The 12,697-nt window shown below is 35.6% G+C and overlaps 1 protein-coding gene across 6 annotated transcripts; it reads right to left on the bottom strand.

Annotated features, from left to right (window-relative positions):
* Window positions 1–475: 475 nt before the first annotated feature.
* CARD16 (caspase recruitment domain family member 16) lies at window positions 476–7,451 on the bottom strand. Of its 6 annotated transcripts, XR_008392521.1 has the most exons (5): window positions 7,377–7,431; window positions 6,502–6,764; window positions 4,061–4,111; window positions 1,427–1,519; window positions 476–971 (listed from the first exon to the last, which is right to left on the bottom strand). XR_008392521.1 is itself a non-coding variant. In XM_037161002.2 (3 exons), the coding sequence occupies exons 1-2, from the start codon at window positions 7,387–7,389 to the stop codon at window positions 6,503–6,505; spliced, it is 279 nt and encodes a 92-aa protein (XP_037016897.2). In that variant the 5' UTR covers window positions 7,390–7,451; the 3' UTR covers window positions 476–971; window position 6,502. The 6 variants fall into 6 exon arrangements, 3 of the variants coding, with proteins under 3 accessions (XP_037016897.2, XP_053526441.1, XP_053526440.1); XR_008392522.1 differs by lacking the exon at window positions 1,427–1,519; XR_008392523.1 differs by lacking the exon at window positions 4,061–4,111.
* Window positions 7,452–12,697: the final 5,246 nt, after the last annotated feature.

Genomic DNA, 12,697 nt, shown 5'->3' with positions numbered 1-12,697 from the left:
AAATTAAGAAATGATACATTTTTCAACTCAGATATTTACCTAGAAAATAGTTACATACATACGATGTTACATTGAAAAAAACATAAATAAATTAAGGGAGCAGTCTAGTTACTAGTAGTGTTTTAAAGGAAGCATACTAATAAAAATCCTAACATTAGAATTTCCTGTGATAGCGTGTACAACAAGATCATTTTTTATAACAGTAGATAGTATGAAAAGCTGTTATATTGAAGGCTGAAGGCTTCTGCATCTTGTTCTGGTTGTGCCATTTTCAACTCTTTGAAAGCCACTTACACTCTCGGTTTATGTATCTCTGGTTCTTTATTATTTTAAGACTCTTGGGGCACTGTGACTAATACATCTTAGGAAGGGCATTAACTTAAATGCATGTAAGTTTATTGTTTCTTTGTCTAAAACCTGCTCTTTCAGGCAGCTTATCAGAGTGGACTTTGAGAAACAAAACCTTGGGATCAAATTCCATTCCTCTTGATAATTTATTTAATATTTTTGTACTTCTGTTATCTCATCTGTGTGTGTGTGCATATAGGTGGGGTGAGGATTCATAATTGTTGTAACTTTTTGTGGTAGAATGGTATGGGTAAAACCACATCACAGTGCCTGCTGTGTATAGTAGTCATGAGCCATATTTCAGAAGCTTGAAATGTAAAAATATACTTCTTTGTCAATTGCTCCAGAAGCTTTCATATACTTTATTTCATTATCTTTCATAAAAAAAATGTGTTCTTTAAACAGGTTAAATATACACTGATTCAGATTTTATGAATAAGAAGACCAGGTTAAAAGAAATAGTTGATTTCAGAAACTTGGCAAACAATATTGCAGAGCTTGGGTGAGAAGCATGTGCTCTCTTCCTCATTCAGCCGAGTTGTGTGCCACATATTGACGCTTCAGTGAAAAATGAACAGCACGCATGAGGGTGGTCCCTGAGGATTATAATAAAGCCAAATTTCCTGTAAGAAATGAAAGGATACATGGTTGCAGATAATTTTTTTAAAAAATTATAGTTGACATACAATATTATATTAGTTTTAGGTGTACACCCCCATGATTAGATGTTTATATAATTTGGATTGTGATCACCCTGAGAAATCTAGTACCCACCTGATACAATATATAGATATGACAATATTTTCAACTATATTCCCTATGCTTTGCTTTACAGCCCAAGGACTACTCTGTAACAACCAACTGAACTTCTAAATCCTTTCAACTTTTTTACCCACCATCCCAACCCTCTTTCCATCCGGCAACAAATATTTCTCTGCATCTGAGACTGTTTCTATACTTCTTGTTCAAGATATAAATTTATATAAAATTCCTTAAAATTAATAATTAATGGAGGTAGAGGGTAATTAATTTAATTCTAATTTTTAAAACAAATATATACATTTATTTATTTACTTACATAGTTAATAGGCCTGACAGTAGGCATTACAGATGAAAGGAAGAAAGGAAGGAATGAAGAGGGGTTTTTTTTTGTTCTTCAGGGATCTCTCTACTGTATGTATATATGGGGAGGAGAATAAAGAATATTAAACGGATTAACTAGAATGGGCTATGAACAGAATACTAAATGCTAAAATCAAGAGGCACATTAGATAGATTCATGACATTAAATATTGATTACATAAATATATGAGAAAGAGCTTTTGCAGTCATTTATATAAGTAAAGCTTTCAGGGTTTATTTTATTACAAGTTTAACACCATCCAACACTGGGATGTACTTGCTAAAGAAGTAATATAACCTCTGCATCAAAATAAATATGTTTTCTCAATATTGGGATGATCTGCCAGAAACTAAACTATTTGTAAAAGAAAGCTATCTTCAATTTAAAAGGGAAATTTGAAGAAATTATAATATATTGGCCCAGACAACATGAAATAAGTTTACCATGGGTAAAGTTAAAGATAATTACAATAAACATGTTGGACAAAACTATACAAATCATCATTAGGAGGAAGAGAGGAAAGAATACTCTCTCTTGATATACATGTCTGAAGAACAATGAAAAATATTAAAGAGAAACAGCTGGATTATACCAGAGTTAATTTATCTCAGTTGAGAAATAGGGCCTTTGCTTATATAGTGGATGTCCCATCCACTGAAATACCTAAGAAAACATGCATGGGGTAACTGCCTATAATAGATTTATGACAGAAATTTCTAAATTTGATGACATATTTACTTCCTTGGTCTTTAAATTTCTTCCAAATCTAGTCTTCTTCATTTGAGGAAAAGTGTCACTCTTCCGATGAAATAATTTGAGAAATAATTTGATAAGTATTTGAGAAAAATACTTTTCTAGGACAAATAAAACAATTATTTAGTAAGAAAGAAGCTGGATTCATACAAAAATTAAGTTTGCCATTTAATGTATCTAGCATATATTGACCTTGTCAAGACTCAATACATCTGAGACCATTTTTTTCAGGGGAGAGGCTTGAAACATTTTTAAGGTCTTCCTTGTCATCTTGGACCTGGGATTTCCTTGGACCACCTTCAATACTGTGTGAAATGAAACATTTTGCATTTATATATTTGTGGCAGAGACTGGCTAGCTATTCAACAAAATTCTGTCTTCTTCCTGTGCACACAGCTGGTCGGTGCTGCCAACCACCTTAGCAGTTTGGTTTGGCCATGTGACTGAGTTCAAGGCCAGGAATACAGGCAGGACGATGGTGTGACATACCCAGGCCAAGCCCAGCACAATGTCTCACCAGTGATTTCCCATATTTCTTCCAATGCCATTAACTTATGGTTGAGACCACAGTGGCTTTGGCATTTTATAGCACAGATACCAGACTCATATGATGGGAGAGGTCTAGGCATCTGAGTTTGCACTCAGTGGAGAGATGCCTGCTGATGAAGTTCGCCCACTCACAAATGAAACATGGGCTTCTTCTAAATCTGTGCCATAAATGGAGACAACTGTATTTGAACATTAATGAAAGATAAAAATAAATTATAAAAAACAACTAACTAATTTGAAGAAAAGTGTGTGAATTGTTGCAGCATTTTATATCACCTGAACCGATATGGGTGTGTGTAGGGTTATACTCATCCTTAAATTCTTGGCTAACTTTAATGCAGTGGTGGGAATTCTTAAGTAGGTGGTCATTCATAACTTGTGTATAAAAACAGGAACCTTCTTTGTCTTGTTAGTTATACTCAAAACAGTCTACAGATCAAGGTCTTTGACACAGTGGCCATATGCTAAATAGTGTTCTAATGGTGTAGCAGATAATAGCAATTTTGATGAAATTACTCAGTAAAATATTATTTTGACAAATGTTCACTGTATGTACACTATGAATCAATTACTGTTAGATAGTATCATTCTTATGAATAAGTCAAAGATGTCCAATGTTCTCATAAAGCTTAAAGCCTATTGAGGGATAATGATGACTTCATTTTTCAGAACACCAGAAAAATATGAGAGTTATGGCTGAAGAGTCACAGGGGCTTGTGGGAACAGGGGCTCTGATCTATAATAATAAAATTAGAAGTGGCTGGATGGATCTGGATTTGAGAGTGGAATCAATAAAATTTGGCCACTGCTTGAAGGGTGTAAGGGAGAAGAAAAAGCTGAAGAATTAATTTAGGATTTTGGTTTGAATAACTTGGTGATGGTAGTACCATTAACCAAATAGTGAAAACCAAAGAAGGAGCAATGTATGGGAAAGAATAAATGACAAAGTCAGCTCTTGATATTTATTGAAGAATGAGGTCTGTTGGAGATGAGTCCATATCTTCAGCAGGCACTACAATAGTGAAGTATGGCATTCAAGTGGGTAATCAGAATTTGAGACACAGGTTTATAACTTGTTAGTATAAACATGGCAGTGAAACTGTAAGAATTACTTCTGAGAAAGCAGCATAGGCAAAAAGAAAAAAGGCATATGATCAATCCAGGAGAATCACTCCTTGTATCCTCTCTAGGTTTGTCACACAAATCTGTAGTTAACATCGAGGAAGAACAGGTTCCTTGTTTTGTTCAAGGAAGAACAAAGATGTTCTTCCTTTGAACACACCATACCTGGAAAAGGAAGAATCTCTGCTTGGTACTCTTCTGTAGTATGATAATTTCCTTATTGTGAATTTTAAAAAAAGATAAAAGGCATTAAAATAGTCACATATCATCTCTGAAGAATCCTGTCTGAATGTATTGGAAACTCCCTTTTGAAAATAATTCCTACACATTTTTATCCTGTTCAAAATGTAATTTACCTGGAACCACAATTTTTACTGGAAAACAAAAGCCTCTCCACATGTGTTATTGGACTTTAACATTTAAGGCAAAGCAAAAGAATGCTACAATGAATCCTTTGATCTCTGCATTCTACGATGAGGTGGAAGCTGAGGTTCCATCAGCCACAGAATCAATAATTATCTTAATGTGCATGTTTCAAGGTAGCTTCTGAGGTGACCACTACTACGTAAAAGGTATGTGCAAAGTACAATTGTCTAACTCAGAGCTGACTTAGACTAAGAAAAGGCACCTGAACTTTGACAGTTAGCCTTGTTAAGATTTATCACAGCAGGAAATGATGATGAGGTGACTCACTGGTCTACCCTCAATCACTGGTAAGTCAATTTCTTAAGTTCCAGAGAACAGGAAAGTGGTAGAGCCAGGATGTAAACACAAATCTGTCTTGCCTATATTCCCAGGCTCTTTTTCATGACTGTTCTGGCCCAGTTAGGACACTATAGATTGATACCTGTGAAAAGAACCCTGATAACAGTCACTGTAATCTGTATTTGCCCTACTCAGATTCACACTCCAAGAAAAACATTGAAAAGTCTCAGTCACTCTATCTAGTTCATTAAATCAATCAGATTTATAATGTACCATCTGAGGTCACGATTCATTATGATTGTCAATTTCAAAAATTAAATTTAAATTTCTTTGAGACTTTATAAGGATCTAAATATAACAATACACACTGGAGAAGCTTTTCTTCACAAATTTAAAGAATCGTCAGTAGCTAACGATTATAAAATACTCCTTTTTAAAAAAATACTCAATTCTATGTTACATAGTGCCTATTGAAGACAAGATTTTCATAGGTACAACATGGTCCATTTCCCTACCCTGAATGAGGGAAAACCATAGGCTTCCTAGAAAATGTCAACCCCAAGTTAACAGGCTGCAATTTGCCCCATCCTTCACATCTTGACTTCTGAAGAAAATTGACCATCAATAAGTTCAAGAACACTTTCTGGAGGAGGCCTTGTTTTGGCAGTAGTGTACATGCCAATAACTTTCTTTTAGAAAGATCTCTCCCATTATAGTCTCTCAAATGGGACATGTAATTGCCATATTGTTCAGCCCTTAAAAAACTGGCAAGTAGATGAGGGAGAGACCAATCTATAACAACCCTGACTGAAGAGACAAAGTTTGACAAGTGATGAGGTTGACTCTGGGTGTTAGAGTTACACAGTGGGTGCACAAGTGCCTCTGGAATTCAAAGACTAGGGATTGAAAGGGATAGGGCAGTGGAGAGAAGACAGTTGTTTTGAACTTTCATAGTTATTTATTATTTGTCTTTAATTTTGGAAAAAATGTTAATACCCATAGATGGCATTTCCTTGTCAGTAAGACACACATAACCTTTCCTAGTCCCTAGGAAAAATGGCTTTTTGCTTTCAAAGACCAACTTTTCCTTCTGATTGCACATAGAAAGCATAAGAGAGAAGCACAAAAGTGGCTTGGAATCCACCTGTGCTCCTGTCTCTGCTGTGTGGAGGGAATAAGGGACTAACTATAGAGGGAGCAGGTCAGTTGCCTAGGTCCTATATCAGGGATTTAGAATAATGGCCATAGAAGAGGGGGTCCTTTCATAATGGCCTGCAGCCTAAACCATGCTAGTAGTCAGTGTTACTCAAAAGAAAATGCAGAGGACAATTAGAGGAAAGAGTCCACTTTTAAAAACCTAGTTTTTTTGTAAGCATTGAATTATTCTCTTAGTGCTTCATCATCATGAAATATATTTTATTACTCTTGAGCAACATTTGCATGAGATATTAGAAAAATTATTTGAATACAGACCTTAAGTCTTCATGTCAGATAACTATATGTTTCTAAGGATCACTACACTTAACTAACTGACTAAATTTTTTAGTTAACTAAAAAATTCAATAATGTGCCATGCCAGGAGTAATATAGAATGCAGTATGAAGTTTTGCATACTGTTCTCATGAACTTCAACAACTGAGCTATTGCATACTTAGGGTGGGAGGTAAGTTTTAAACCAAAGACTAATACTGAGGCTAAAAGAATAAGAACTAAGAGTAAAGACACAGAGGACATACGATAGTGCCAAATATTTAGAAATGGGGACTTGAAGCCAGATGTAAAGAAGTTGTCTGCAAACTAACATGGCCAATGAAGAAATCAGACATACAATCCTACCCAGAAGAAAGCATATACAAAGGCACACGGTCTATGTGAACTCTAGTCTGAGTTGTTGACCTTACCTTAGGAGAATCCCAGATTGTGTGCGAGTTGAGGGTCAACTTCAACAATTTGATTGATAAATATTTGGCTTGCCTGGTGCCCTTTCCGAATGACCGAATCAATCAAATCTCGGGCCTTATCCATAGCTGTGTAATTTTCTCTTCTTACTTTCTCCATCTCTTCCTGGTTCAGCACTCTTTCCTCTAATAATCCATCCAACAAGCCATTTATCGTGCCCATAGTCACCGATTGGATAAACCCCCTCCTTTTTGACTTCAGAAACCTGTCTGTTTGAAGCACAAAGATTCCTCAAGTGACTAAGACAACATTTCTTCTCATGTCAGGAACAGGGAAGAGCCTCCTTTAGATTTAATCCATTCAATACCCCCCTCCACACAGTTCACTCATTCTGAGAATATGCACATCACTTATTCTCCCTCAGTATTGTCCATGTACGGTCACGGTATTGCCTAGATTCTGAGATTTGTTATGTCGAAGTTAGTGCCCGAAAACCAGACATCATCCTGACATTGATGCATGTTTATTCACCTCAGCAAAATAAAAGAATGAAACAATGGTAGTCTCTTTTCCATGAGGATAACAGCTGCTCTAGTACTTATCTTACAGGGATAATTCAATTAAGATTGCAAAATGACATCAGAATATAAGTAATGTCCCAGTTCCTTTGTGGCCCTTGCCTTTCTTTCCCCAACGCTGTGAAAGTCTCCTGGCCTCTGTCTTACCTTTGCCTCCCTCCTCTTTCTTTCCTCTCTCTCATTGCTGCTCACTTAAACATTCACAAAACCTAATTCTGGTTTCCCAAAAAGCCAGTTACTTTTATTTTTCCACCCAGGGCATGCCCTTTTAGGCTGTAAAAAAAACCAAAACAACTCACCCGCATTTTCCATGGCTTTTCTTTCTTGTCTTTAACATGCAATGTGAAAGTGAAAGTATATTGAAACTTCCTTTTTAGCAGGCTGTGTATGCATATTAAAAAGCACCAACTGTTCATGGAAATGCATGCCTATGTTTTTTCTTCATAGTAGCAATCAGATTGTTTAATCTTAAAGAGCATTAGGGAGTATATCCTTGGGAAATTTCTTCACAGCCTTTAGATCAGGTCAGGATAGGTAGGGAGTGGAGCCTAGACAATAAGAAAGGAATAAGAAAGTATGTATATAATTAAACTTACACAATAACAAGTATTTCATTTGTTAGGAAATATAATCTGGAAAAATAACTCTTCCATTGGTGTCTTCATCTATACATGGTGCTATTAAAAAATACCACAGACTGGGTGGATTATAAAAAAAAAGAAATTTTTCCTCACGGTTCTGGAGTCTGGAAGCACAAGGGTGGGTGCTGGTAGAGTCAAATATCTTCTTATCTAAAACTCTATTTTCAGATGGTTCTCTTTGGGGGAACACTATAGAGACTAACAGCTTAGGCTCTGGAATCAGAACATCTGACTTAACTTATTAACCTTCCATTTGGGGCAAGGTATTGAACTTTCTCATTATCTAGTTCCTCTATTTGCAAAGTGATTTAATTAATAATATATAGCTACACATCTTTCAGCATTAACTGAATAAAAATGTGAAAACTGCCATAGAACATTGTCTGGCACATTGTTAAACACACAATGTTATTTGTAAATACTATTATTTTTAATTTAAGGGTTTCTAAATTAAAAATTAGACGACTAGTCAACATTAGTTTTTTTCCATATTATCTAGTTAAATTTTTCTTTTGTGATAACCTACTTTGTGCATCTCATTCATTCATTCATTCACTTCACAAGTGACATACTTCATGCTAGACACTATGTTAGACCATGGTAGGTGCCAGGGCTAGAGTCCAAACAGTCAGCAGCCCCTTGCCCTCATGAGATCATTTTCAAGGAGAGAAGACAAATGTGAAACCCAATATGTAACTGGGACAATGACAGAGTGCGGTAACTGCTAAGGAGAACAAATTAATTAGGGAAGTACTTCATGAAATATTGGAGGATGTTAAATTGAAGACAGAGGAGCCCATGAAGGCCAATGATGTCACCGCTTTTAGTAAGTACATGTTCAATTGCTATTCCCCACAAAAAATTCAACATAACCAATTTATTTCATAGATATGATTGATGGAAGATGGCCTGATCATAAAATGCCTATTAGCCTTTCAATATTATCAACAAATTTATTTACTAAAATTGCTAAAAGAATCATTTCCTTTGTTTCCCAGGAGAATAATAATCTAGACTTAATAAAATATTCAGTGTGTGTTTGTGTGTGTACACATATGCGTAAAGGCAGGTTATATCTAAGTTAAATATTAATAGCTGCATTACCGTTAATTTAAAGCTCTATACTACTGAAAATGAACTTACATTTTGACATGTGAGTGAAACGGTTTCTCCCTGTTCCCTAGACTGTTAATTTTATTTTTAATAAGAATGAAATTCACTGTGTAGATTTTAATCTAAGGTTTTTCTCTGGGTGTTGTTATCTTTTCTTTGCTACCACTTGACCAGTTTGCAGCACAATAATGTGCTTCTTGCCACTGGAAGACTTACCGTAGGGAAGAAAACAGAAATTGCAGGTACATTGCTTTCTTTACACACTTATGCTTATTCATTTATTTCTGAAATGGCAAGGGCTTCACATGAGAGTTTCTCTATAAGCCAAGGTCACACACCACTGATCTGAAACAGGCTGAGGTGGCATGAGAGTCACAGAAAGAATGGCTGAGCAGTGTGCCAGGGGATGTGGAACCATGAGCACTGACCTTGGGAAGCTAAGTAGGGAAACACTACATAGCAAGGGCCCACTGTGTCCTCAAAGTGAAGATACTGGAAACTGAAAACATTCTAAATGTCTACTATAGGTGCATGAATGAGTAAACAAATTGTACTAAATGCATATACAATGATAGAATTCAGTAATAAAACAGGAGCAATTTATTAATATATGTAATAACTTGATGAAAACATTATGCTTATATTATGAGTGAAAGCAGCCATATACAATAGAATACATATTCTATGATTCCAACTACATAAAGTTCTAGGAAAAGAACAACTAATGAATTCTGACAGAAATAATATCACTGTTTCCCTGAGGAAGAGGTGGAAAGAAATTGAGCACAAAGGACATGAAGGGACATTCTGGGGTGATGAAAATGTCCTGTATCTTGAGGGTGTTATTCCACAGCATATATTTGTCCAAAATAATCAGATTATGTCCTTTAAAGAAGTATAGTTTATACTATATAAATTATACTACAATAATGTTAAATTTCAAAAACTAAAATCAGTGGTCAATATATCAATAAAATGATATATTGCATTGGAAAGAATTAGTCATCCTTATTTTTATGAAGATACTCAGCCTCAAAAACCAGTTGAAACTCTGGTAAGAGAAGGAGCTTCCATAGTGACTAAAATGGTACTATCCACAGCTGGATGGGGATTTGTAGACAGAATGGAAATACATTTTAGAAATGATGTTTGTCAACTCAGATACGTACTTAGAAAACAGTATTACTTACATAGGCTATTACATAGGTGAAATCATCATAAAATAAATTAGTGAGTAGTTCAATTATAAATAGGTTTTAAAGAAAGCATATTGATTAAAAATCCTCATATCAGAATTGCCTGTGATAGTCTGTACGGCAATATCAGTTATAATAAAGGATGTAGTATGAAAAGCTCTTACATATGAAGGCAAAAGGAATTCTTGCCAAAATGGAGGCATAGGTAGATACACTGTACCTCCTTGCACAACCAAAAAAAGGACAATGACAAATTTAAAAACAAAAAACAACCAAAACTTTCAGAAAATTGAACTGTATGGAAACCCTACAACCAAGGAGTTAAAGAACAAACATTCATCCAGACAAATAGGAGGAATGGAGATAGACAGCCAGGATGGAGAGGGCTCATGGTAAGGTGGCAGCTGGAGGACTGCAGTGGGCAAGGCAATTCAAGCTGTTCAAGAGCTGAGCAAGTGGCATTATTCTCTTTTGGATCCCTTCCCCATGTACAGTGCCACAACGCAGCATCATGGGTTGCCCCACCCTGGCAAATACCTAAGGCTCCATCCCTTACTACATAACAGGTATGCCAAGACAAAAAAATGACCCAAATGAAAGAACAGATCAAAGCTCCAGAGAAAATACAACTAAGCAATGAAGAGATAGCCAACCTATCAGATGTACAGTTAAAAACACTGGTAACCAGAATGCTTACAGAAACAGGTGAATATGGTTGCAAATTAGAGGAAAGAGTGAAGGTTATTAAAAGTCAATTAAAAGAAAATGCATAGGGAATGAACAGTGATGGTAAGTAAACTGGGAATCAAATCAATGGTTTGAGCAGAATGAAGAAATAAAAATTCAAAAAAAATGAGGAGAGGCTTAGGAACCTCTTGGATATACTGCATTTAAATGTTGGAACTTTCAATGTTCCAACATCCAAATAATAAGGATGCCGGAAGGAGAAGAGGAAAAGCAAGACATTGAAAATTTATTTGAAAAAATAACAAAGAAGAGCTTCCCCAATCTGGCAAAGGAAATAGACTTCCAGGAAGTTCAGGAAGCTCAGAGAGTCCCAAAGAAGTTGAACACTAAGGCAAGGAAGCACAAACTAAGGCACATCATAATTGCATTAGCCAAGATTAAAGATAAGAAGAGAATCTTAAAAGCAGCAAGAGGGAAGGAGACACTTACCTACAAAGGAGTTCCCATCAGACTGTCAGCCAATTTCTCAGAAGAAACCTTACAAGAAAGAAGGGGCTGAAAATAAGTATTTAAAGTTATGAAAAGCAAAGACTTACATCCAAGATCACTCAATCCAGCAAAGCTATCACTTAGAATGGAAGGACTAAAGTTCTTTCCAGATAAGGTCAAATTAAAGGAGTTCATCATCAACAAGCCCTTTTTATATGAAATGTTAAAGGGATTTATCTAAGAAAAAGAAGAAGATCAAAATTATGAACAGGAAAATGACAACAGACTCACAATTATCAACAATGAAACCTAAAAGAAAAAAAAAACTAATCAAACAACTAGAACAGAAACAGAATCACAGAAATGGAGATCACATGGAGGGCTATCAGTGAGGAGGGGGAGGGAGGAGAATGGGGGAAAAGGATCAGGGAATAGGAAGCATAAATAGTAGGTAGAAAATGGACAGGGGGAAGTAAAGAATATTATAGGAAATGTAGAAGCCAAAGAATCTATACATATGACCCATGGACATGAACTAAGGGGAGGGGGAAATGTTGGTGGGAGCAGGTACTGCAAGGTGGAGGGGAATAAAGGAAGGGAAATGGGACAATTCTAATAGCACAATTAATAAAATATATTTAAATTTTTCTCACCTGAAATTATAAAAGGGAAAGAAAAGAAAGGAAGGAAGGAAGGAAGGAAGGAAGGAAGGAAGGAAGGAAGGAAGGAAGGAAGGAAGGAAGGAAGGGAGGGAGAGAGGAAGGGAGTAAAAGAAAGAAAGAAAGAAAGAAAGAAAGAAAGAAAGAAAGAAAGAAAGAAAGAAAGAAAGAAAGAAAGAAAGAAAGAAAGAAAATAAAAAACTATTCTTTGTGAGCTAATGAGAGTTTGTAGTGGTATGCTTTGATTATTTTTATCCATTATAGGCTTTGCTGTTTGATTACTATAAGGCTCTTATATTTATGACAGTCAATTAAAAAATAAGAAGGCAGAAGACCCCTGTGTTGTGTTCTGTTTGTGCCATTTTAAACCCTTTGAAAGCCACTCACACTCTCAGTTTATGTATCTCTTGTTTTTTATTAATTTAAGACTGTTAGGACATTTTGACCAATAAATCTTTTAAGGAAGATGGAGGTATAAGTAAACGCAGCTTGCCTCTTCACACAGCCACAGCAAAAATTACACTTAGGCTACAAAAGAAATATCAGAATCATCAGAAAATTTAGCTATTTGCAAGTCTGGCAACCAAGGAATTAAAGAAGCCAGAAGGAAAAAATCTAAAAGCATGAGCATAGGCTAAGAGACTCTGGGACAATTTCAAACACATCAACATCCAAATTATAAGGGTGCCAGAAAGAGAAAAGAAAAAGCAAGAAACTGAAAAAATATTTGAAAAAAAATGAAAGAAAAATTTCCTAGTTTGTTGAAACAAGTAAACTTATAAGTCAAGGAAGCACAAAGAGTCCCAAACAAGTTGGACTTAAAAAGTTCCATGCC

This window comes from Artibeus jamaicensis, unplaced genomic scaffold (assembly GCF_021234435.1).
Source record: "Artibeus jamaicensis isolate MK-2021 breed Jamaican fruit bat unplaced genomic scaffold, CSHL_Jam_final contig_585, whole genome shotgun sequence".
NCBI lineage: Eukaryota > Metazoa > Chordata > Mammalia > Chiroptera > Phyllostomidae > Artibeus > Artibeus jamaicensis.
Note: the sequence above shows the minus strand (reverse complement) of the source record. Positions and strands in the feature narration are given on the sequence as shown.

What these genes read in the sequence shown, in the direction of transcription:
- CARD16 (XM_053670466.1), bottom strand. Translation starts at nt 7,414, where the DNA reads ATGTTAAAGACAAGAAAGAAAAGCCATGGAAAATGCGG. An exon ending in AAAAGCCATGGAAAATGCGG is followed by an intron (nt 6,765 to 7,376) that starts GTGAGTTGTTTT and finishes TCAAACAGACAG; the next exon opens with GTTTCTGAAGTCAAAAAGGA.